Source organism: Kogia breviceps, chromosome 1, assembly GCF_026419965.1.
Source record: "Kogia breviceps isolate mKogBre1 chromosome 1, mKogBre1 haplotype 1, whole genome shotgun sequence".
NCBI lineage: Eukaryota > Metazoa > Chordata > Mammalia > Artiodactyla > Physeteridae > Kogia > Kogia breviceps.
This window is the reverse complement of record NC_081310.1, coordinates 187,401,924-187,427,535: the sequence shown is the minus strand read 5'-3', so window position 1 is coordinate 187,427,535 and position 25,612 is coordinate 187,401,924. Positions and strand designations below refer to the sequence as shown.

The following is a 25,612-nucleotide window of genomic DNA, read 5'->3' as shown; positions in this document are numbered from 1 at the left end:
CCGGACAAACAAGTAAGCGGATAACTGAATAAATGCGTGAGAATTTCAGGGAGTCAGATGAAGGAGGGGAAGGGCAGTTTAAAGTCTGCTCTCTTGACCCGCCGATAGCCTGTGTCAAGCTTCCGCCTGCTTCAAATGCACACAGAGCAGGTGAGTGACATGCCCAAGGGCACACAGCAAAGCTGCTGCTTCCAAAAGGAGGCACCACAGCTTAGCAGTCAGGAGCGCGGGCTCTGGAGTAAGACTGCCAAGGTTCAAATCAGCTGTGTGACCTTGAACAAGTTACCTAACGTCTCTGTGCCTCCATTTATCATCCTACCTACCTAACAAAATTGCTTTGAGAATTAAATGAGTTCATATTAGTAAGGTATTAGCATATAATAAGTACTGTTTAAGTAACAAATCGATAGTAAATATTCAATAGTGATAATTTATATGATGATGATCGTCATCATCAGATGAAATTATGATGCAACATTTAATCTTTCAATTCCCCCCACGCCGCTAGAAGCGATATTCAGGCTGACTCGGAGAGGAAATTATCTGTTCTACTTTTCCTGGCAGCCGCCACCTGGGCGGTGGGTGTACCTGAGTGATCACCAGTGGGTCGTCCTTCAGGATGGGGTCCTTCGATAAAATCTGAGCAAACGTGTCTGCTCCTTCGCCTCCCAGGCCGCTGGCAAAAGCAGTCATGGTTGGCAAGACAGCTTCGGACAAGTCCAGCCACTTCACCAGGCCGGCCACAAAGTCCGTGCAGAAGGATCTGAAAAGACAGACACAGCTGAGATCCTGGACCGTACGTCTCACGACATGAGGTGTGTGCAGGGATGTGAAGACCTGGCACTTACAAAAAACCACGGCGACCGTGGCCCATGGAATACGGAAGAGAGCCAAAACCTGATTTCAGGTGTGTGGACTTGAGCTTCTTCCTCCACCAAAGCTTTGACCACAGGGCTGATAAACCACAGGAACGGGTGGAACGAGCAGTTACTGACCATACGCCCTGAGGCCGGCCTGCCCTGGGGGCTGTGGAATCAAAAATGAGAAAGATGGGCCTTGGATGAGAAGCTCACAGCGGGGTGAAGACTTGGATGGAACTAACTGATCCAGTGCCGTGGGATATGCTGGGACAGAGGCAGGAATCAAGCCCCGATGAGTCCAGAGAGTCCAGAGAGGGAGCCCCAAATCCACCTGTGAGGTGAGAGGCAGTGACCAGAAAAGGTCCCCACACATGGAGATTGGCTGCTGTTGGAAATGGCCATGGACATGCTTTCTGGAGACACACTGGCTGCTGTAGAAGTGGATAAAGTGCAGAGAAGTCTGTCCTCCGGCCGTGCCCACCACCACCATGGGGACTCTGTCCACAGCAGTCATTTGAGTTGAGTCCCATGGGGGTCCCTGGGTGGGGGATGGAGAGAAGGGACCCCAGGAGCTGCAGGAAACACATGGCATCTTGGGGACCCCAGAAGAGTCCACATCAGGCTTTGATTCCAAGTCACCACTGGGATGCGGAAAAGGGGATCAGATCAGAGTGGATTAGACCAGTGCAGAGAAAAGGCTTCCCAGAGGCAAGCAGAGCTCCCTGGTAGAGAGGGTGACCTCAGGAAGCTCCCCGCTTGCACCACCCGGCTCCGGTTCCCGTGGATCCCAGGCAGCCCACCCAACCCATTTTTTAGAGCTGCTGCTGCCAAAGCCCAAGTAGAGAGGGAGAGATCTCCGCAGGCCGGGCCTGTGACAGGAGCAGTGCAGGACTCGGGTTCCAATCCTGGCCCTACCAGTGTTTTGGTCCAGGTCCCCAGGAAGCAGCTTTGAAATGATTATTGGGGATTCCGTTGGGGTCTGTGAATGGGCAGGGAGGATGCAGGACTGGGCAGGGAGATCCAGTCTCAACAGAAGCCTCAGCTGACCCTTTGGGGAGATCCGAAGATGGGGTGACCCTTGAGAACTGCCCCCAGTGGGGCAACAGGGCTGGGCCTTTATACCCTTATTTCAGACAGTCATCGGACAAAGGCTGCCCCAGGAAGGCGGCAGAACCTTGGGTGAAGTGGCTCTCTTCAGCTGAGGCAGGACCAGGCTGTGCTAGAAAGCCCTCTCAGTAGCTGGGGGAAAGTCCTTCACTCCTTTTTTTTTTTTTTTTTGGCCATGCCATGGGGCATGAGGGATCTTAGTTCCCTGACCAGGGATCAAACCTGCGCCCACTGCCGTGGGAAGCATGGAGTCTTAAACACTGGCCTGCCAGGGAAGTCCCAGGAAAATCCGTCACTCCTGAAGGACATCTGAGCGAGTAACTCGACTGCTCTGTGCCTCAGTTTCCTTATCTGCAAATGGGTCTAAGAAACCAACTTCATAAAATTGTTTGAGGATTAAATGAGATGATACATATAAAGCACCCCGAGCAGGGCTTGGCGTGCAGTAGATACTCAACTAACGTTAGTTCATCACTATTTTATTTACAAGGTGACCAAGAGAGGCAGTGGAGGAGAGGGTTGAGTCGGGCTCTAATGTCTGAGCCCTCGGGGGAGTCCTGGCTCCCTCGGTGACTGGCTTCATGCCCTACCTCACCTCTCTTAATTTTACTCTCCTCTGTTGTAAAATGAGGATGATAATAGGGCCTGCTTCACAGATTGGCTGGAAAGATTAAATGACATGATAATAGCGCCTGGCACACGATAACCCTCGATATATGTTAGCTACCGCTGTAACAGTTATTGTAACTTACCCCGCTACAATTACTGGGATTACCCTGGATGATGTGTGAGTGTACACGCGGGGAGGGATGACTAAGTGAATTGAGCATAACTTCGGGGTAAACATATACGTAGCGCCGAGGGCAGCAGCACGGCCTGGCCCTGTGTCCACGAAGGAAGTCCTAGATGTAGAGAAGCATCTCATAACAAGAGTGAAGGGGTAAAGAGCACAAACTCCAGTTCAAATCCCAGCTCTGCCACAAGCTGTGTGATCTTGGACGAGTTACTTAGCCTCTCTGTGCCTCTGTTTCTTTATCTGTAAAACAGTGGCGATAACGATGAAACCTATTTCATAGGGTTGTTGAAAGCTTAGTTAACATTTGTCATGTGCTTAGAGCAAAACTTGGCACATATAAAGCCCCATATAGGTGTTTCTTTAAACGAACAAATGAATTGATAAATACATATGTAAAGTGCCAGTACGGCAATCTATTAAATAAGGAATAGCATTGTAGAATGGCAGGGCCTTGGTAAATGCTTCTAACGTGACTGGTGATCTAGTTGAAGCACAAAAAAATCAATAGCAATAATGATAATAAATGGTGATCACAGAGCAACTATCTGTCAGTCCCTGTACTTAGTGCTTCATACACACAGACTCATTCACTTCTCATTACAGCCCCATGAGGGAGGGAGGTACTATTTTTACCCCCATTCTAGAGATAAAGACACCCAGAACCAGAAAGGTGTTTTCTTGTTAGTTTTGTTTTTTTTGGCTGTGCCACATGGCTTGTGGGATCTTAGGTCACTCAGCAGTGAAATCGCGGAGTTCTAACCACTGGACTGCCAGGGAATTCCCCAGAGAGGTTAAGTGACAGCTCCAGGGTCCAGGGTTCTCTCTGACTCCACAGGCCATGCTTAACCACTGCAGAGATCGTCCCTCTCTGGCAATCACATTCCTTGGCACCCACCGAGTGCCGGGCACCGGCTAGGCTGGTGCATCCGTCTCCCCTCTCATCCTTGCCATGTCTTGAGACGGAGCCCCTGGGCTGTGGAGGTTAAACACCATATCAAGGGTCTCCTGGCTGGGAAAGGGCAAAGCCTCATCTGGAATCCAGGCTCCCGACTCCTAGTCCAAAGCTCCTCCCATTCACTAGGGGCTGGAAAACTACACCAGGGGGCTGCAGCCCCCCCTTTTTTTTGAAACTAAGTTTTATTGGAACACAGCATGCCCATTCCTTTACATGCTGTCTCCCGGCTGCTTTTAGCCTACATGCAACAGCAAAGCTGGGTGACTGCAACAGAGACCACAGGGTTTGCAAGCCTAAAATATCTAGACCTTCACGGACAGAGCTTACTGACCCCTGCTCTACACCATTAATATCTCCACGTTTAATAAACAGAGTTCATTGTAAGGAACAGTGTCTGTGATGCTTACAGCGTGGAAGAGAGATAAATATTTTAAAGGCTTGCTTTTATGCCCCATGTGGACATAAACTAACACACAATGTTTTCTAAAGATTACTGAAACCAACAGCATATCTGGGATTTAAAACCCAGACTGAGGTTGATTTTAAAATGTGTTTGGGGCCTTAAGAAGACTGAGATCAACCAAGTGGAAAGAGGTGGCATAGTGCATTGTAACTTTCAGGAAGGAAATTGCCCCCAAGGCAGATGCTTCCGGCTCAGCCACATGTGCTTAAGACATACTTGGATTTTGTGGGGGACACAGAACAATAACTTCTCCACGTGCCCTCCCAGGCGGTGCCCAGCACAGGCCTGGCACACAGTTCAGGTTCACAAATATTTGTTTATGTGAACAAAGTATGCAAAACTTTTCCCCCGCCTATCTACCAGCTTATCAGGTAGGGATTTATCAGACCTGAGAAGCTTCTGGAAAGATGGAGCTTCCCATGTATGGCACAGGTATGGGCTAGAGCAGGGAGAGAGTTGGAACCTTGCAGGAGATGGGACTCTGGCTTGCTTGGGAACAGAACATCCAACGAGATATATTCTAACCTCTAGATAGAGAACGTGGTTTCATTATTAACAATGAGAACATCCAACGTTTGTTTGGCAGTAGCTCTGTGCCAGGCTCAACAGGGGCCATCAACACGTTCCTTCCTCAGGACCACCCTCTCTGATGGATGGCCGTTTCTCAGCAGCAGTGATTCCCCAGCCCCTTCTTCCTGGCCAGTACAAGCTCCCTCCCGTGACAGAGACACAGAATGTCAAGTGCCTTTCTTTTTTCCCTGCCTCCCTTGCAGGTGAGGCGAAGGCATTTGTCTAGACCTACCTAATGACACAAAAGGGGAAGCCTTCTCAGGGTATCCCGGGAAAGAGTTCCTCCCTGATGAGAGACTTGAAGAGAATCCCTGTCCTCCTCTTCCTTGCCTTGGGTCTTGTTCTGTGATGGTGTGATGTATGGCACTGCAGCAGCCATTTTATGGTCAGGAGGGGGAGGCTAAGAGAACTGCAGAAAAGCCAACCCAAAGGCTTCTTGAGGTGCTGTACCAATGCTGGAACTCTCTTCCTTTTGATTTCTTGTTAAGTGAGAAAAACATCTCTTTTAGTACAGTGTACTGTTACTTGCAGCCCAAAGTACCCTGACTGGTAAGGGTAAGTTCCAGGATTGTCTTCATTTTACAGATGAGGAAATTGAACAAATAAAGTAAGTCACAGATTCAGCAAGCACGGCCATTTATTGAGCACCTACTGTGGGCCAAAACACAATGCTATGTGCTTTAACTATATTATGTCATTTGATTCTTGTAATCACTCAGCAGGTGGGTATCACTAGCCCTATTCTACAGATGAAGACCCTGATGCATAGGGAAGTTAAATAAACTGCCTAAGGCCACATGTAACTGGAAAGTGGCAGGGGTAGGACTTGAACCCAGATCTAAGTCCAAATCCCATGGAATGTCTCTTGTGCTAAGAAAGTCAGTATTTATCCATCCCTTCTTTTCACAGACCTTCACCAAGGGTATGTGTTACACCAAGCTGTGTGCCAGGCACTGGGAACTCAGAGATGAACGAGGCAGCTCCTGCCCTCCAGGGAAGAGTTACAGTGCAGCATGGTGGCTGTGGTGACAGGTCACTGGACAGACAGGTGGAGAAGCTTCCTGTCTGGGGGTGGTGAGGAGGGTCTGGGAAGGCTTCCTGGAAGTGACCCCCAAGGAGATGAAAACGCTCAAGGTTCGGGCCAGTGCGAGGGACAAAGAAGAAAAGCAAAACAAACAAAAACCCAGCTAAGACCCAAGGCACGGGCAAGTTTACTTGTGGGGACCATGGCTGGGGTTGGGGGCTGCGGTTCTTGAAAACACTGCAGATGCAAAGACTTCTTGCCGTCTCCTGCCCCCAACCCATCGCTCCCCGTCTCAGGAATGACACCTCTGTCCTGCCAGGCCCCCCTCTCCATCTGGACCTTTGGGGCCAAAGTTAGCTCCTCCCTCTGCCCCATCCGCAGCACCCAAACCGTCCCCAAGTCAACTGCACTGTCCCTGAGAAAAACTGCCTCACCTGTGTCCCCCCATCTCTGGGTCACTGTCCTGGTTTCTCCAAACAACTCCCTCCTCTGGTCTCCAAACTCTCTCCCCGCAAAATCCTTGAAGGCCTTGAAGGCCAAGCCCAAGCTCTTAGCCACTCTACTATTCCGACTCCAAATACTGAGTGTCACTGAACCTGATATGCATCGTGGCACTTAGCCCACTTGTCCACTGTTAAAATCACTCATTTGGGTGCCCCCCCCCACCAGATTGTGAGCACCAGGAGGGCAGAAGCCAGGCCTTGCTTTTCTTTGTTTTCTCCACAGGGCCTTGTACTACACTCAGCACATAGTAGGTGCTCACTGAATGTAGCTATCTTATCCCCCTATTAGGGTGTGTCCTACTCGAGGGCAGGGATAACATTGGCCTTGTTTGTCTTACTCATGTCCACTTTCCATGTATTTCAAACAGTGCCTGGTGAAATGCTTGTAGGCGCTCCTTAAATGCTTGGTGAAGGTATAAATAAGTGGGTACTGAATGAGGGATGCCGTAGCCCCCTGCCACGCTGTGAGCTCCTTGAAGGCAAGGACAATGGCTTTCTCCTCTTTGTAGTGTCCAGTAACACCTGGCAGGCTGCTTGGATGCCAAGAATCATCTCCCTGAGGAAGCATGACCGTCCCTCTGTGAGATAAAAGCACTCACCTTTGCTCAGGTTCTGGAAAGAGCTGGGACAGGGAGATGCCACAGAGGGCGGCATAGGCAAAACGATTGGGCTCGGTCAGCTCCCGGCCTGTGGGCAGATGCGGCTCCCCTTCCACACCCGGCTCGGCCACCTGGGGCAGCCTCCGGCCCGACCTGTCCCCCGTGGCCATTTCCAGCCCTGCAGGGAGAAATCCCAGTGAAAAATGCTTTCAGCAGGTAGGCAAAGCTTCCTTAAATGGGACACAAAAACTACCACATCATACAAGAAAAGGTGGATAAATTAGCCCTCATTCAAATTAGAAACTTCTACTCATCATCTTTAAGAGACTGGGGCTGGGGGAGATATTTTCAATGTGTATATAACAAAGGATTTGTATCCATAGTGTAAAAACAACTCCTACAAGTCCCTAAGGAAAAGAAACAAGGCAAATTTAAGATGGGCAAAAGACCTGAATAGGTACTTCACAAAAGATATTCAATGGTCCATAAGCACACGCAGAGGTGTTCAACATCTCTGGGCATCAGAGAAACAGAAATTAAAACCCCAATGAGACATGGTTTTTTTTTTACTTTTAGCCATCAGAATGGCTAAAAGTAAAAGACTGACAATACCAAGTGCTGATGAAGATAAGGGTCAAATAGAACTTCCAGACACTGCTGGTGGGAGTGTAAATTGGTACAACCATGTGAAAAATGGTTTGACTTTATCCACTAAATTTAAACATGTGTCTTCCCTACACCCCAGCAACTCCACTCCTGAGAAATGAAGGTTTATGTCTCCCAAAAGACATGAATGCTCATAGAAGCTTCACTCATAATAGTCCCAAATGAAACAACCCACACATTCACCCACAGCAGAATGGACAACCTATGCAGATTTATACCAGGGAATATTACACAGCAATGAAAAGAATGAAGTTTGGCTCACCACAACATGAGTGAATCTCAATGGTAAAAGCAGATGGTCATTCACCAGAGAATATATACTGTAGGATTACATTTATATGAACTTGAAGAATAGGTCAAACCAATCTATAGTGAGAAGAGTCAGAAGAGAGGTTGCCAGTGGGACGGAACATTGGCTTAGAAGGGGGACAGCAAGGCTTCTGGGTGATGGAAGTGTTCTATATCTTGACCCAGGTGGTCATTACATGGGCATAAATATATTTTAAAAATTCACTGAGCTGTACACTTAAGATTTGTGTACTCTATGTATGTTATACTTCAGTGAAAGGAAGGAAGGGAGGGAGCAAGGTCTCCTTCCCCTTCCTCTGTCCCTCCCTTTATTCTCTTTCCTTCCCAGGGGCAGAAGGGGAAGAAGGGAAGGGATGGGTGGGGAGGACTGGGGAAAGGACAAACCAAGCCAAGTCAGGCATCCAAGGGCCCTGGGAGCGGGTACTGGGAAGGGTACCAGCTGTGACCATAGGGCACTGTGGATAAGAATGCAGGCTCCGGACCAGACAGACAGTGTGTGAATCTAAGTGCCTCCAACTCATAGATGTGGGACCTGGGGCAACTCAACCTCTCTGCACCGAGATTCCTTTGCCTAAAAATGGACTATAACAGTACATGTCTGGAAGAGCTGTGTACGCAATAAATGACACGGCCATGAAGAAATAAATGCATAAAAGAATCAACAAACAAATAAGCTGCTCAGCACAGTGCCTGGCACACAGCAAAGGTGTATAAATAACAGTAAGAGGCAACATTATTGAGCCACTGCTGGATGCCAGGCCCTGGGGCTACAGTTTTTAACATGCACGGTCCCAGCCAACTCTACGAGCCAGGTACTATTGATACCATAGCATCCAGTTTTCAAACCGGGCGGGGGAACAGGCTCAGAGAAGAACTGGGCCTAGGTCACATGCCAGTAAATGGCAGACCAGAGCCCAAAGCCAGAGCTCTTGGCCACCATCTCTGTTTCGAACACTTGTCTTATCGCCAAGAGATTTCTAGTCTAATACCCATAACTCCACACTGACTTTGGCCCACAAATTCATTCTCATCCAGTTGAGCAATAAAATCTTTTGTTCTCAAAGTATCACCTCCATGGAGGGATTATTTAAAAATTTGTCCACAACTAATATTGCACCAGTTTTTCAAAATAACTCTGAGGTAGTTAAAAGCCACAAACCAACATCTGGACAGCACATAACAGCTTACAGAGCACTTTAAATCCATTTAATTCTTACAACTACCATGTAAGGTTAAGTAGGACGTGAAGCGTTATGATTCTCTCCTTTGACTATAAGTTTCAGAGAGGCCAAGTGATTTCCCCAGAGTTACACAGGAAGTATGTGATGAAAGTCAAACCAGACGTTGGTTCTAAACCCCATGTTCTCTCCTCTACACCTGCACAGGGATTCTCCTTCCCTTTTTTCAGATGGAGAAATTGAGGCCCAGAGAGGTTAAGACCATGCCCAATGTCACCCAGCAAGACTGGCCTCCAATGGTTGCTCCAGGAACCCACGTTGGAGATCTGTTTGTAAGCAGATTTCCCTGGCTCAGATAGTCAGTGCAGACCATGTCGGTGGACAAAGAGGACAGCTACAAGCCAAGAACTAAGGACATCACCGGGGGCAGCACCTGGCCTTGATGTCAGCAGGCTTAGCAATTTCCACTACCTTTAAACAACTGCATGTGCCACTCGGCAGCTGGGGTAATTGTCCGTATTGCCCAGAAGAACCCAAGATGGTATTTTATTGGGCTGGTATTTGGGGAGCCCCATGTTAGTTCTCAGCTCAAGAAGAAACAGCCTTCTAATCAGAGAAGCATGAGCTGGCCTGTCTCTAACCACAGGGGAGAGGGGGTTGTGCTGAGTGCAAGAAGAGCTCAGCTCAGGCCAAATTCATTCATTCATTCATTCAACAAAATACTCTCCTGATGCCCTATAATCCATTCTCTACACAGTAGCCTGAGTGGCCTTGTTGTCCTATATACCAATCATGTCACTCGTCTGCTTAAAGGCCTCCCATCACCCCAGGATGAATACCAATCCTCTCACGATAGTCTACAGAGTCCTGATCTGGCCCCTGCCCACCTCTAACCTCCAGCTCATGCCCCCCACACCCGCCTTGTTCACTACACTGTAGCCACGCTGGCTGTCTTTCTGCTCCTCAAATAGCTGGTCCTCCTCTGGGCCTATGCACCTGCCATTCCCCCCAGCCTGGGACACTTTACATTTGACCTTCACATCATTCTGGCCTTAGCCTGAATGTCACCTCCTCTGAGAGGCCTTCCCTGATTCCCCAGGCCAAGCTACTCTGCCTCTCTATCCTAGCGCCCTGTTCTGTTTCTATAAGACTTACTCCTGTCTTAAATAATATATTTTAAAATTATATTGTTTACTTGTGGAAACAAGTAGAACATAAACTTCTCGAGGCAGCCCCTGGTTGTTTTTTCACTGCTGTAACCCTGGCTTTCCGAACAGGCCCTGGAGGGGCCTGTTGCAGGCATTCAATAACTACTTGCTGGATGAATGAAGAGGGCCTTGAGGCAAATCAGGGGACAAAACTGACAAATTTCCTGCTCTCAAGGGGCTTACGTTCTGGTGGGAGACAGGCAATAATACACCAGTACATCATGATCATAATCATTTGAGTACTTGCCCACGATCACATAGCTATTAAGTGGTGGAACTGAGATTCGCACTCAGAGGATCTGGATGTAACAGTCCACTAAATAAGTAAGTAATAAGTAAGTCAGTAAATAAATAAATATATAAGGACATGGAAGCAACCTAAGTGTCCATCAACAGATGAATGGATAAAGAAGATGTGGCACATATAGACAATGGAATGTTACTCAGCCATAAAAAGAAATGAAACTGAGTTATTTGTAATGAGGTGGATAGACCTGGAGTCTGTCATACAGAGCGAAGTAAGTCAGAAGGAGAAAAACAAATACCGTATGCTAACACATATATATGGAATCTAAGAAAAAAAAATGTCATGAAGAGATTAGTGGTAGGACGGGAATAAAACACAGACCTACTAGAGCATGGACTTGAGGATATGGGGAGGGGGAAGGGTAAGCTGTGACGAAGTGAGAGAGTGGCAGGGACATATACACACTACCAAATGTAAATTAGATAGCTAGTGGGAAACTGCCGCATAGCACAGGGAGATCACCTCTGTGCTTTGTGACCACCTAGAGGGGTGGGAAAGGGAGGGTGGGAGGGAGGGTGACGCAAGAGGGAAGAGATATGGGAACATATGTGTATGTATAACTGATTCACTTTGTTGTAAAGGAGAAACTAACACACTATTGTAAAACAGTTATACTCCAATAAAGATGTTAAAAAAATACATATATAAACATTCAGTTGGGCAGTGAACAGTTAGGAGAGGGGGATATGCAGCGACCAGGACGGCGGTGATGACAACAGTATCGGATGAAAGGTGCCATTCCAGCAGAGGCCTGCAGGAAGTAAGGGGGACAGCCCTGCAGATGGATGGGACAGGGTGTTCCAGTAGAAGAAACAAGACAGTGGTAGAGCTAGATAGACAAGTAAACAGACAATGATAACCCAGTGGGATAAAGGCTGTGATGGAGAAAACACAGATAGAGGGATACAAAGAGGGGAACCCAGAATCGGCTTCCCAGAGAAGGTGACATCAGACAGGGGTGGGGTCAGTGGGAAGAGAATGTTCTCGGCAGAGGGGATAGCATCTGTCAAGTGCCAGAGGGAGAAGAGAGAGGATGCTTCTGAAGAACCAAAAGGATGCTCAGTGTAGCCAGGGCTTGGAAAATGGGTGGGTATAGAGGTTGGGAGGGAAGAAATGAGGTTGGAGGGGAAGCTGTCAGGGGCTACATCCTGCAGGACCAAGTGCTCCCAGCTAAGGAGTCCAACTTAACCTCAAAGGCAATGGCCATGCGGGGAGCTGAGTGGGAGTACACGGGACCCCTTGGTATGACTTCTGCAACTGCCTGTGAATCTATAATTATTTTAAAAGGAAAGGTGGGATGTCACTATGAAATATGACATGGGTCCACAGGGTGTGGGATCTGGAGGAGGCCTGTGGGAAAGAGGGACAGGTTAGCCCGGGGCTCAGGGCTAACCCTGCTACCAACCACTCTTCTGGGCCTCTGCCCCCGCAGGTTTGCAGGCAGCTACCATCCACTGGGCACAGCCCTGGCACTGTGCATGGACTGTCGGTTCTAAGTCCTCGTACCCGGAGCCGTGGGTGCTGCACCGGCTCCTTGGTTAGCCTGGCAGTAGAGGGCAGGCACCGGATCTACTCCGTATCAGTACTCTGCGTGCCCAACCTCTTACCTGCCACCGGCTGGGCGCTCAGAAATTGCCTGTGACACGAACGAATGAACCAGTGTTCAGGCTTAAGCAAGAGCTGGATTTTCCTGGTTATTCCCTCCAGAAAGGCACCCCTATTCTTACCCTCCCATCACGCATCAGATGAGGAAGGGAGAATGGAACAAGGGCCAAGCATCTGGAATTACCCAGGGATGTCCCAGAGCCCAGCAGGAGAAGAGAGAAGATGCTTCTGAAGAGCCAGAAAGATGTTCAGGGACCACCTCAGACTTCAAATAACCTGAGCTGCATCCTAATGCGCCATTTGCCATGTTCGAGGAACCAGAATAGTTTCTGCCTCTCAAGCTTCTGTAGGGTTTTCAATCAATTAGTAGTGATAACACCCTTCCCCTGGATGTTATCTTCTTATGAGGCATGAGAATGTATATACTATGCCTACAAACCAGGAGATTCAAGCCACAAGTCCACCAATATTAAAAAGAGAAGAAAAATGTGGAGAAGAACAGCCTCTATAGTGATCTCTGAAAGGTGAGATACCAGAGACTTTTCTGGATTTCCCCAATATTCTGTCACAGATATGTATTGCTTTTCAACGCTGAAGACAGTTATTTTGTTTGTATCTCCATCTGTACAGAGGGGACTGCTGGACTTACATTGGAATGGTGAGGGTGACTGTCTCTAAGCTGGGAGTGGGGTGGGGCGGTGGTTGTCCAATTCTGGATGATTTTAATTTTTTCTTTATATGTTCAAGTTTTATGAATTTTCAATAATGACTGTGTATTGATTACAAGATCGGAACAAATAGACACGATTTTAAATTATAATATGGTGTACTGGTGCCGGTTCATACTGGCATCTCTTCCCAGCTCTGTGTTCAGTGATGCCGGGAGCCTGAAATGGGCCACAGAGGGAGTATTTCCACCACAGAAATGGAAAGTACTACAAACGAAGGGATTCTATCTTCCAGGGAGGTGGTTAACAGTACACCACTGGATATACAGTACGATTCCAGTTATGTTTTATTTTATTTTTTATTTCTATTTTTGGCTGTGTTGGGTCTTCATTGCTGCGTGAGGGCTTTCTCTAGTTGTGGTGCGTGGGCTTCTCATTGCGGTGGCTTCTCTTGCTGTGGAGCACAGGCTCTAGGCCCATGGGCTTCAGTAGTTGTGGCACGTGGGCTCAGTAGTTGTGGCTCGCAGGCTCTAGAGAGCAGGCTCAGTAGTTGTGGCGCACGGGCTTAGTTGCTCCGCGGCGTGTGGGATCTTCCCAGACCAGGGCTCGAACCCGTGTCCCCTGCATTGGCAGACGGATTCTTAACCACTGCGCCACCAGGGAAGCCCTCCAGTTATGTTTTTAAAAAATGTTTCACAGAGCAAAAAGATCACAAGGCAGTACATCAAAATGTTAATGATCCTTGTCTCTTGGTGGTGGGGCTGTGGGCCTAGAAGTCATCGATTTTTATTCTTTCTATTTTTCTGCATTTTTAACATTTTCTGTCGTGAGCTTATTAGAGCCTTTATAATAAAAACATTTTTTTAAAAGAATTAAAAACAGTTGTGTTCTTGATCTCTAGAAGGGGAGTGCTTAGTCTCAGAAAGCCCCGGCCCCATGTGGTCCAGCCAAGCCAGTGGGGCCGAGGGCACAGTTAAGTCCCATTCCGTCTTGTCATCAACAAGATGGACAAGGGCAATTCTCAGCCATCCGCGACGGTGGGATGGAGGAGTCCAGGGTTCCAACTCCATGGACTGTCCAGGCGGAAGGGATGGGCCCCAAACTCTTCCAGCGGAGGGAGTGTGGAGGCAGCCGTGTGTGGGGTGCCACCTAAACTGTGTATGCTGGTCCTCAGAGGCCTCCCCGCCTTGTTCTGATTAGGGATCAGGATCCAGTCTGTAGTTGAACTGATATTCTCAAATATGTCTGAGAATCTGGACTGATTCTGAGAGCGCCAGCTGGGGTCCTGGGGTGAGAAAAAGACCCCGCTGGTCAGGGCTAGCAGTGTCTGTGTGCCTGGGGCCACCTAATGTGCACAGGGCCAGTCCAGCAGCACCCTGGGCTCAGGACATCCCTAATGGATGGAGTAAGTCCCAACTCCCTGGGGTCTCCTGGGGGGGGGTCTTGTCTCTGCCCAGGTGCCATGAAGACACCAAGGAACCCTGAGAAAGGTCTTCACCTGACCCAGGAGAGCCCCAACTCTCAGAGAAACAACATGTACATGGTGAGGACCCCAGGGAGGACACTGGTCGACGGCTAGGCTGCGAGGCCCAGAGGTGGGACGGAAGCGGTTAGTCTGGAGTGGGACCACGTTTTGATGCACCACGATCATGATTTTTATCTCACCAGTCACGGTATCTGTCACCAAAGAAAACACGGACTGGGTTATTTCTGTCAGTGGTGGAGGTAGACGGTCATTCCCAAACATCTGGCCTGGGTTCTGCAGGCACCCACAGGAGGTGCTCAACCCACATTTCTTGACAGACACCGTAAACGATGCAGTGGGATTTCTGCTTGGAGCAAGAAAAAATTCCAAAGTCAGCACCAAGGAGAAAATCAAATGTGGTCAGTATCATCCTTGAAAATCCTTTAAATCATCCGTAAAACTCCGGGACTTGGGTCTTTAGAAGATCTCATGCAAGAACGAACTTCTTTTGATTTTCTTACACGTGAGTCAGCTGTGGCTTTTTTTTTTCTTTTTCAACTTGGAGCAGTCAGTAAAGGCCAAGGTCAAATTTGATGTGTGTGTGTGTGTGTGTGTGTGTGTGTGTGTGTGTGTGTGTGTGTGTGTGTGTGTGTGTTGGAGAGGGAAGGGGAGCCCAGTGGGGCTTGGGGGTAATGTTATTTTTCTCTCTCTCTTTCTCTTTTTCTGAGTTAACTGGCCACAGCTGCATTTTTTTAATGAGTCTGCAGTACAGTGATATAATCATTACCAGAGAGATAGTTACAGTGTCACAGGAAGGCCAAGGACTAAGAGCCAAGGAGAAGGAAAAGCATCTGGCTGAAGAAATCCTTTATAACAAATACAGCTACAGCACTGTTCTTAAGCCAGAAACTCTGAAGATTGTAGTCCAAAGTTAACACACACACACACACACACACACACACACACACACACACACACACACACACACACACAGCAAGACAACCTTGACATGGTCCTAGAAGTGGAGATTCTATGCAGGCCCAATTTACTCCCCACTCTCAGCATTTTAGGAGACAAACCCATTCGTTCTATACCTCTATCTGGAAGTTAAACTGGAGGTCGGTGGTCACTGCAGCATCTCAGGAGGTCTCCATGGCAACAGTTCCAACACAGAAGAACCCAGAGGGTTTTGGACAATCCCACTACAGACCAGAAGAAAAAAAAGGGATGTTGGCATAGAGGGCAAGTTCCCATCCCAACCTCACTTCAGCAGCCTGGAGGAAGGGTGGGGTGCTGGCGCAGGGAGGGTAACAGCATGCTATCGGGGTGGATGCCCAGGCCACCTTTACCATCGCGCCCTTCCTCCCTGACTCCCATCCTCGTACAACCTGCCATCATCTCTCTGGCAGGAGCGTCCTCACCAGTCTCCCGCCTCTTTCTGCCCTCACCCCTCGCTATCCACCCCACAGCATCCAGAAAGTTCCACCTCAAACGAGAATCAGATCATGTGTCTTCCCTGCTCCAAACCTCAGTGACTCCCTTCTCACCCACAGTCACCACCAAGGCACCCGGGCCATATGTAGCGCACCCTTCTCCCCCCTCCCCTCCACTCATTCTGCTGCAGACACACCACCCTCCTTGCTGCTCCTGGATCCCGCCATGCATGCTCCCACCTCAAGGCCTCTGCACTGGCTGTTGCCTCTGCTGGAAAGGCTCTTCCCCCGATAACCCCACGGCCAACTCCCTTATCTCCTTCCAGTCTTTGCTCAAATCTCACAGCTCAGGGAAGCCACGCTGCCCCCACCCTCTCATCCCAGTCGCTTTTAACTGGCTCCTCTGCTTGGTCCAGAGCACGCATCACTGCCTGACATACTATATCCTTGCCTTGGTTATGTTTATCGCTTATTGTTTATCTCTCCCTTTGCCCAGGTGGAAGCATAGCAGGCACTCATAAACATTTGCTGAACGAAGTGGGGTTTCCACTAGGGCTAATTAAAAAACAATTCAAGAGGGAAGTCTTCCTGGGAAGAAAGGGGGAGAAATGGCAAAATCTCTAATGGTTCATTTGACATACCGGTTTTCAAAGTGCTCCACAGGGCTCCAGGGACCTCTCTTACTCTTATGGGCAAGAGGAGACACAGTACGGAGCCATCCATGCCCACCTCCAAATTGCAACAGTGAATGACCCAGCAATGCCACTTCCGGCTACACACCCAAAAGCCCTGAAAGCAGGGTCTCAAAAAGATATTTGTATACCCATATTCATAGCGGCATTATTCATAATAGCTAAAAGGTGGAGGCAACCCAGTGTCAATCCATGGATGACTGGATAAACAAAATGTTATATACATACAATGGAACATTATTCAGCCTTAAAAAAGGAAGGAAGGGGCTTCCCTGGTGGCGCAGTGGTTGAGAGTCCGCCTGCAGATGCAGGGGACACGGGTTCGTGCCTCAGGCCAGGAGGATCCCACATGCCGCGGAGCGGCTGGTCCCGTGAGCCATGGCAGCTGGGCCTGCACGTCCGGAGCCTGTGCTCCGCAACCAGAGAGGCCGCAATGGTGAGAGGCCTGCGTACTGCAAAAAAAAAAAAAAAAAAAGAAGGAAATTCTAACACACTGCAACATGGCTGAACCTTGAGGTCATTACGCTAAGTGAAATCAAGCAGTCCCAGAAAGACAAATACTGTATGACTCCACTTATATGAAGTACTCAAGAGTAAGCAACATCATAGAGACAGAAAGTAAAGTGGGGGCTGACAGGGGCTGGGGCAGGGGGAATGGGGAGTTGTTGTTTAGTGGGTACAGAGTTTCAGATTTGCACGTTGAAATGGTCTGGAGATCGACTGCAAAGCAATGTGAGTATACCTAACACTTCTGAACTGCACACTTCAAAATGGTTAAGATGGCAAATTTTGTTATGTCTATTTCATCACCGTTAAAAAAATTTTTAATTAAAAAAATCGTACCAGTCAATACTTGGTCAATGTTAGTAAATGCCACCCCTTTCCACGCATCATCTCATTTCCTCCCAGTAATCCTACTAGGTAGGTGCTATTATCTCTGTTTTACAGATGGAGAAAGAGGCCCTGAGAAATGAATGTCAAGGTCACTGGATAAGTGATGTGGGATTTAAACTTGTACCTGGGTCTTAGCCCAAGGGCAGCCATCTTAACTACGATGCTACACTGCTCCTCTTTGGTCTAGTTTATACATTGAGGTGGCCCCAAAGATTTCAAACACAATTTGAAAACCTCCGAATTAGAATCTCACTAGCTCCATCTGTCCATAGGTTAACACCCTGAACCCAGCAGGACCCCGTGGGGCTTTCCTGCGACACACCCCTTCCCCCATGTCCTCTGCCTGCCTCTTTTTTATGGAAAAGCGGTAGTCTCCCAGGCCTCCCTTGAGTCACAAAAACCTGGCTCAAGAATTAATGATTGAAAGGATTGTGTAGTGACAAATGGAGCAGTTGTGTCAGGAGAACTGGTAATAATTTAAACAGTAAATCAGCCATACGGCAGTCACAGAATCTTTAGTTCCTGTCTGAAATACCTAGGTAACAGTATCTGATGCACATTTCCTGAGTTGTTTTACAGATGCTAAAACCCTCACCAAATGGAAGAAGTTAACTACTTGATGACCATGAGCATGTAGCCCCCCAGACCCACTGGAGTCTGAGGATTGATAACGTTAACACCTGTGACACCCCATTACCTCACCATCAACCAATCAGAGAATTGTGCATGAGCTGATAACACACCCTGTGACTCCCCTTCCTCATCCTGCCTTCAAAAATCCTTCTCTGTAAATTGATGCAGCCACTATGGAAAACAGTATGGAGGTTCCTTAAAAAACTAAAAATAGGACTCTCCGGTGGTCCAGTGGTTAAGACTACACATTCCCACTGTAGGGGGTGTGGGTTTGATCCCTGGTCAGGGAACTAAGATCCCACATGCTGCATGGTGTGGCCAAAAAAAAAAACCCACCTAAAAACAGAGTAGCCATATGATCCAGCAAACTCATTCATGGGCATATATCTGGAGAAAACTATAATTAAAAAAGACACATGCACCCCGATGTTCATAGCAGCATTATTTACAATAGCCAAGACATAGAAGCAACCTAAATGTCCATCAGCAGATGAATGGATAAAGAAGATGTGATATATCTACACAATGGAATACTACTCAGCCATAACAAATGAAATAATGCCATTTGCAGCAACATGGATAGCGTAGAGATGATCATACTAAGTAAGTCAGACAGAGAAAGCCAAATACCACATGGTATCACTTATACATGGAATCTAAAATATGATTAAAATGAACTTATTTATGACACAGAAACAGACTCACAGACACAGAAAGCAAACTTAAGGTAACCAAAGGGGAATGGGCACGGGAGAGGGATAAATTAGGTGTTTGGGATTAGCAGATACGAACTACTATATATAAAATAGATAAACAACAAGGTACTACTATAACAGGGAAATACATTCAATATCCTGTAATAAACCATAATGGAAAAGAATATGAAAAAGTATATGTATATATTTTTATGTATAACTGAATCATTTTGCTATACATCAGAAACTAACAACATTGTAAATCAACTATATATCAAAAAAAAAAAAAAAAGTTTCCCTGAAACCCAACGGATAGTTTGGGTTTTTCTGAGCATTGACTTCCCCAGACTCGTTGTCTGGAGCCTTACAATAAACGCTGAGCTTTCTTTCACCACAACCCAGTGTCAATAGATTGGCTTTATTACGTGTGTGTGAGCGGAGCTGAGCTTTGTTCAGTAACAACCCTACTTTTCAACTTTTTCTTCCGCTTCCTTTCTTCCAGCCAGCCTTGCCCCAAACTGAACCATCTGCTGCTTCCAGCCTATGCTGGGTTTCTCATCTAGGGCCTCACCCTCATGCTGTTTTTTTCTCGCTGTGGGTCCCCATGTCCAAACGGTGCCCTTCTTCAAAAGCATCCTGATCCCATTTCAGCCTCACAACAACCTTACAAGGAAGAGACTAACACTGCCCCCATCTTACAGATGAGAAAACTGAGGCTCACAGAGGTGAGGGCCACACAGCTGGCAAATGGCAGGACCAGGTAGGACATACCCTCCACAGGCATGTGTGACTTCAAACCCAAGTTCTTCTCCACTTTAGTAAAGGGTCTCAGGAGCTGCCACGAGGCTTCCTGGATTTGCCCAGCCTGCCACCTCTGAAGCCACCCGCCACCTCCCACCACGCTTTCTCTGGGCTGCCTCACCTCCTCTCAGGTATAACGGCTAGTTGCCCCTGTGCCTGTCTCCCCGACAAGGAGGCTCAGGGTGGGAGTGGATGCCACTCAGGACATCTGTGCTTCCCCGCCTCCCCAGCAGAGTTCCCTCCTTATTCATCCAGGTCTAAGACAGCAGGTGCCACCACTGCCCGCTCCCACCGGACCCTGCGTGCCTTCTCTTTATCAAATTTGCTACCACCTGACAATGGGTTACAGGTTTATTTGTTTGTGGTCTGTCACCCCCATTAGAGAAAGCTCCTTGAGGGCAGTGGCTTTTTTGGCACGTTCCCCGATGGCTCCTAGAACAGTGCCTGGCAGGGTAAGTGAAAGGATGAATGAACGAACACCTACCCCCCAAACTAAGAAGTGACTTCAGCGGTTTTTTTTTCTTTTTGATGAAGGACAATCTGGTTTTATACAAAGCAAGGTCCCCATGTTTGCTCAAGAGCTACTCCCAAAGGTAGACTTCATTACTGAGCACCTCTGAGCAAACTCAAAGTCATCAGGGTTACAGTTGCAAGGTGTGTGTGGGGGGTGGGGTGGGGTGTGGGGGGGGTGACAGGGTACAGGCTGAAATTAATCCCAGCAATATACAGCGTATAATTCCACCTTGAGCTAAACCTCCCACATACCTGGGGATGTCCTGTGGCCTGAGGAACTTGGAATGCAAGTCTAGGTTGGGCTCAGATCTGATGGATGAGGAGGTGTTAACCTGGGAATAGGGAGATGAGGGAGGAGGAACGGGTCTAGAAGAGCACGTGCAAAGGCCCTGAGGCTGGAGGGAGCAGCGTGCCTGAGCACAGAGGGCTGCTGATAAAGTGATCAGAGGTGCAGCTGGAGGAGGAGGCCAGGTGTAGGTGGGGCCCAGACTGCAGGGCCTTATGGGCCGTGTTAAGGTTTTTGTTCTTTATGCTAAGAAAGTGGGAAGCCACAGAAGGATTTTGAGCAGATGGTGGTACCAAAGATGGGTCTGGCTGCCAAGTGGAGGGCGGCTGAGTGGCAAGTGGATAATATCCTCTCCCCAGTCCCCTTCTGCCCGTTGTAACACATGGCAGTGAGGCCTGTCTCACCTGTAGCCCCAGTTTAAAACGTGTGGCAATGTTTACAAAACCTTCAGGTCATAAAGGACAGAGTGATGATAAACGCCTAATGACATTTTTCAGGTCCCACATGTGTGGGCCCAGGAGCCTGATCCAGCCACTTGTAGCCTGGTGGTACCAGTGCAGGGAGAGCTGGTTTCAGGCTCATGAGAAATTCTCCAGGCTCTGACCCTGAGGTACCTCCCCGTCATCCCAACCAGGCCAACACTTGTCTTGTTGACCGCTTGTACCTCCAGCGTCTAAACAGTGCTCATGCTGGTACATGCTGAGCTATGGCAACCTGTGCAGTCAACTGTGCCCATGCAACCACTCCTATAGGCCTTGGGCTTAAAAACGGAAAAGGCTCCCAGAGTGGCACCTCTACACAGGGCTGTTTGTGGCTTTGGCCTCTTTCATCCCCATGACAACCTTGGGGACAGGTATTTTACAGATGAGGAAACTGAGGCACAGGTCACTTAGCTTGTTCACGATGACTCAGGAAGCTGCAAAGTTAGCCTCATCTGTCTGATGCAGTACGTGTGATGGCAAGGGTTCTAAAAATTGAAACGCTGACAGGGACATAAGCATTCTATTTCCCAAGAGAGCCGAGCAGGGAGCCTTAAGCTCCTCACCTTGAACTCAGCCACCCTCCCTCTGCCTCATGTATTTCTTTACTGAGAGCACTCACAGGTTATCAACAGGGTCACTAGGGTGTCTCAATAAATACTACCCCCTTGCTTATGCCTGATTTGGCAAGGCCTCTGATATGGGCCACACTCTGGACCCTGCTTTACCATCTCTGAAGCATTTTGGCGTAGCATCACCAATGCTATGAAGTATTATGACCCCCGTTCTATGATAAGAAAACAGGCTCAGAGAGGTAGAATGACATATCCAAGATCACACAGCTAGGTTTCCAGGCTCTGAGGTCAGTTTAGGGCTTCCTTTTGGCCCACTCTCTACCCACCTAGGCCCTCTCCCCCAAATCCCTGGGCGGTGGGTCGGGGGACCTCAGGCTGACAGAGCATCTCAAACCAGGCCCAGGAGGGCTGGAGGCTCAGAGGGCTTGAGGCTGTGAGGTTTGATCTCTCTCCGCCTTCTTCTCAGACTTCGAGGTAGAGAAGATTCCAACGGTCCCTCCTCTGGCCCAGCTCTTCCCTGCCTCCCTCTCAGGGTGAAGGGCCGTGTTTTATTCCACCCTCTGGAATGTACCCCACCCCCCCAGGGCACCACTTGCCTTGTTGACTGCTGTTTCCTCAGTGCCTAAACAGTGCACGCACTGGCACACGGCAGGTGTTCAATAAATATTTGCTGAATGCCCCCAAAGCTTAGAGGGCTTCACGTTTCTGCCCTGAAATGAACACCGAGTTAGGGAAAAGAGAACTAACTGTTGACTCCTACTCCATGTTAGGCAGTAGTGTCTAGACCAAGGCCCCATCTAGCCCAGCTGTGGTGCCAACTCCCTGGGCCAGGCCGAGCAGGGCAGAGAGGGGGCCCTGTGCTGGCCTCCTCTGTGCCAGGCACTGGGTCAGGCTGTGGAGTCGGGGAACCCAGGTTCTTATCATGAGCTCCTTCCCAGCGGGTGGTCTTGGGGAAATGCCCTCCTCTCTCTGAGCCTCAGCTTACCCAGATGTAAAATCCACTCCAAAGTTAGTAGCAGTAATTCATCCTCCTCTAACAGCAAGGGTCAGGATGAGGCGACCTGGGCTCCCTGTGACACTGGGGCCGGGGCTCTTCTGCAGAGGTTATTCCCAACCACCCCCTCCCCCTCCCCCGCCCCCCGGGGAATTCTCAGTTTAGGTGTCTCCTGTGAGCTCAGAGGTCTGGAGGCGCAAGGAGAGGGGGGTGAGGGAGGTGAGGGGCGCTGGAGGGGCCGCGTGAGCCAAGTGGAAGTCCAGTGACCCGGGTGACCTTGGGCAAGTCCCTTCCCCTCCCTGGCCCGGACCAACGTCCTCATTTATCAAGGGAGGCAGGGGACGCCTGGGTGCTGCGCCCGGCCTCAGTTTCCCCATCCGCTGCTGCCCGGGCGTGTGGTTCCTACGTGCACTTCCGGCTCGGAAAGAAAACAAGCAACCACCCGGAGGCCTTGACTCCGGGGAGGTCGGCGCGGAGGGCGGAGCGGGGGCAAAGAGTCCGCGGGCCGAGCCAGCCGGGGCGGGGGCTCCCCGCGCGGAGCCGGCGTGGTGGCGGCGGGGAGCGGGCCTCTTACCTGGAGGTGGCGGCGAAGGCGACGGCGAAGGCGGCCCGGCTGCCCCGGCCCCGCCCCTCCTTCCCTTCCTCCCTCCCTCCCCCCGCGCGGGTCCCGACTGGTCCTGCCGCCGCGCCGCCCGCCCCGTGCGCGCCTGGTCCTTCCGGGCTCCGGGATAGGGGCTCCGAAATGCGTGAGCCAAGCCGCCCCGCCGCCACCCTTACAGAGGGTGCCGGCTTCAGGAAGTGACGGGTCAACCCGGCACGAAACTCGGTTTGTGGGTCTGTTCGCCTTCGGGGAAGCCACACGGCCGCGGGGTTCGGCTCTGCGGAAACTGCTTGCCAGGGGCTCGGTCGTCAAAAGTAAATAAGGTGCGATCAAAGAACCAGGCACAGAAACAGTCTTCCCGCATGTGTATACAGCACACTTGGAAGTTTACTGAGTGATGAGATATCCATGCTCTCCCTGAGTTTTCTTTCAGTTTCTTTAACGCCAAGTTTGGTCTGGTCTCAGGGCCTTTACGTTTGAGGTTCCCGTGCCTGGCCCTGTGGCCCCAGCTCTCCACTCTGGTGTCCACTCAGGGTGGCATCTGTGAGTCTTCCCTGACCACCCGGCACGTTCAATCAGATAACAAATACTTCCTGAGCACCTACTATGTGCCAGGTACTGTTCTAAGTGCTGGGGAATCCCACTCCAGGCTCCCAGTCCTGTTCTGTGTCAATCGCAGTACTTCTCACTCTGTGAAATTGTTTGGTTTATCTTCTTGCTGGCAGTTTACTGCCTGCCATCCCCACTAGAATTTAAAAGCCTGGAGAGTCCTCTGCTGTGTGCCCAGCCCCAGGGACTGTGCCTGGCACTTGATAGGTGCTCAGAATCATATAATGAATGCATGAATGGATCTCATTCCTCTAGCAATCCTGTGAATCTCATCACACCTGTTCTACACGAAAGGAAACTAAGGCTCAGGTCGAGGCTGTGCAGAAGCCACAGAACTAATGATGAGTGCCAGAGCTGGAGTGTGAATCGTTGTGGCCACAAGGTTGTTCTCCAGGTGAAGACAGCCCAGTACCGTAAACAGAAAAGGCACTGGCCAGGGTCAGAGACCAGCTTCCAATGCAAAATCTGTGACTCACGCTTCTTGTGGAATGCTCTAGGCCTCTGTCTCCTAGTCTCCCCACTGGCCACTCAGGACCAAGAACAGCAGCTCTTCCTACCTACAGGGTCATTGTGAGGGTCAAATGGGTTAATAGCGTGCACGCTTCAGGGGCATAGGGGGTATAGCTGAGCACGTGGGCCTTGTCAATTGCAGTATTAATAACCACATGGAAGTGGATGCCAGCAGAAAACCTCCAGCCCTCCCTCCTTCACTCAGTGTCTGGTGGCCCCTTCCAGCCAGATTGGCTTTGTGGGACCAGGCACCACTTTGCACAACAGCCTTGCCCCGTCTCTAGTTCGAGAGAGATCCTGTGTTAAACACTCTTGACTCCAGACTTTGGATCTGTTACAGCCCTGCCCAGTGCCCATCCCTCACCCCAGTCCTTGGCACTGAACAGCACACAGGAGCTAATCCAGAATCAAGGCTGCAGGAAGGAAAGGTGGAGAAAGTATATTTACCCCTCTGGTGTATGCCTTTGAGATTTTTTTTTTTTTTTTTTGCGGTACACAGGCCTCTCACTGCTGTGGCCTCTCCCGTTGCGGAGCACAGGCTCCGGATGCGCAGGCTCAGCGGCCATGGCCCACGGGCCCAGTCGCTCCACGGCATGTGGAATTCTCCAGGACCAGAGCACAAACCCGTGTCCCCTGCATCGGCAGACAGACTCCCAACCACTGTGCCACCAGGGAAGCCCTCCTCCTCTGTAAAATGAGGATAATTATGACCCCTTCAAGTGCTGTCATGAGGATGAAATAAGGACATGCAGGTAAAGTGCTTTGAATGGTGTCTGGCACACAGGACATGCTCAATAAAAATTAGCTGCTGTCACTCTTGGTAAAAGATACTTCTGCTAAGAGGTCTTCTATCAGCTCCTCCGGAAGGAATGGTTAGGGGTTTGTGCTGGAAGGAAAAGCCTTTTCATCACCATTAACTAATTCAACCAGAATTTACTGAGTAGCTGGTGAGGTTATAGGCATTGCAGATACAGCAAGGAAAGAACCAAAGTGTTTCCAGCAAAGTCACGGAGCTTACAGTCTAGTTTGTGAGGGAGGGGAGGTGGACAATAACCAAACAGATAGATAATCCATCAGTGTAAGTCTTATAAAGACAAAGTAAAGCAAGGTGAGGGGAACCTGGGGGAGACAGTGCAGTGGTCAGGGAGGCTTGCTGGTATCTGGCATAGACAGAGCATCCCAGGTGTTACTGACCAGGGTTCTTGGCCTCATTCATCAATAGAAATCAATAAGAGGCCAGACAAGAAATTCAGGCAAGGCTTTATGGGGGTCCCTGCTGTAACGGGGGGAGCAAGAACAAGCAACAGTTTCCTTTGCTTGATCCCTGAGGGGGGGGACAAGCTGGTTCCTTTCGTGGGGTAAAGGTAGGGGCGGGTTCAGGGGTCAGGCCAGACGGGTGGCTTAGGGGGTCTGCCCTCCCCTTTGGTGGTGGTGTGTGCAGGGGGCATGCGCAGGACTCTGCCTTTGCTCCCGGCTCTTCAGAAGTGGTGGTTGGGCTTTTTGTATCTTGTTGTCCAGAATTTGCCCCACCTGCACATGCATGCAGTTATTTTTAGTCCCTTATAGTTTCTTGGTATTTTGTTCCTTGAGGAGACGTTTGTCCAGGTGCAAGCA

The 25,612-nt window shown here is 49.5% G+C and overlaps 1 protein-coding gene across 1 annotated transcript in view; it reads right to left on the bottom strand.

Moving 5' to 3' along the window:
• TMCO4 (transmembrane and coiled-coil domains 4) overlaps window positions 1–22,922 on the bottom strand; it is a 93,906-nt gene extending 70,984 nt beyond the window's left edge. The window contains exons 1-5 of the mRNA XM_067016143.1: window positions 22,853–22,922; window positions 21,881–21,994; window positions 15,340–15,485; window positions 6,878–7,210; window positions 589–763 (exon numbers count right to left, since the gene is read on the bottom strand). Coding sequence (XP_066872244.1) covers window positions 589–763; window positions 6,878–7,047 — 345 coding nt within the window. The 5' untranslated portion in view covers window positions 7,048–7,210; window positions 15,340–15,485; window positions 21,881–21,994; window positions 22,853–22,922. The remainder of the gene's footprint in view (window positions 1–588; window positions 764–6,877; window positions 7,211–15,339; window positions 15,486–21,880; window positions 21,995–22,852) is intronic.
• Between the last annotated feature and the right edge of the window lie 2,690 nt (window positions 22,923–25,612).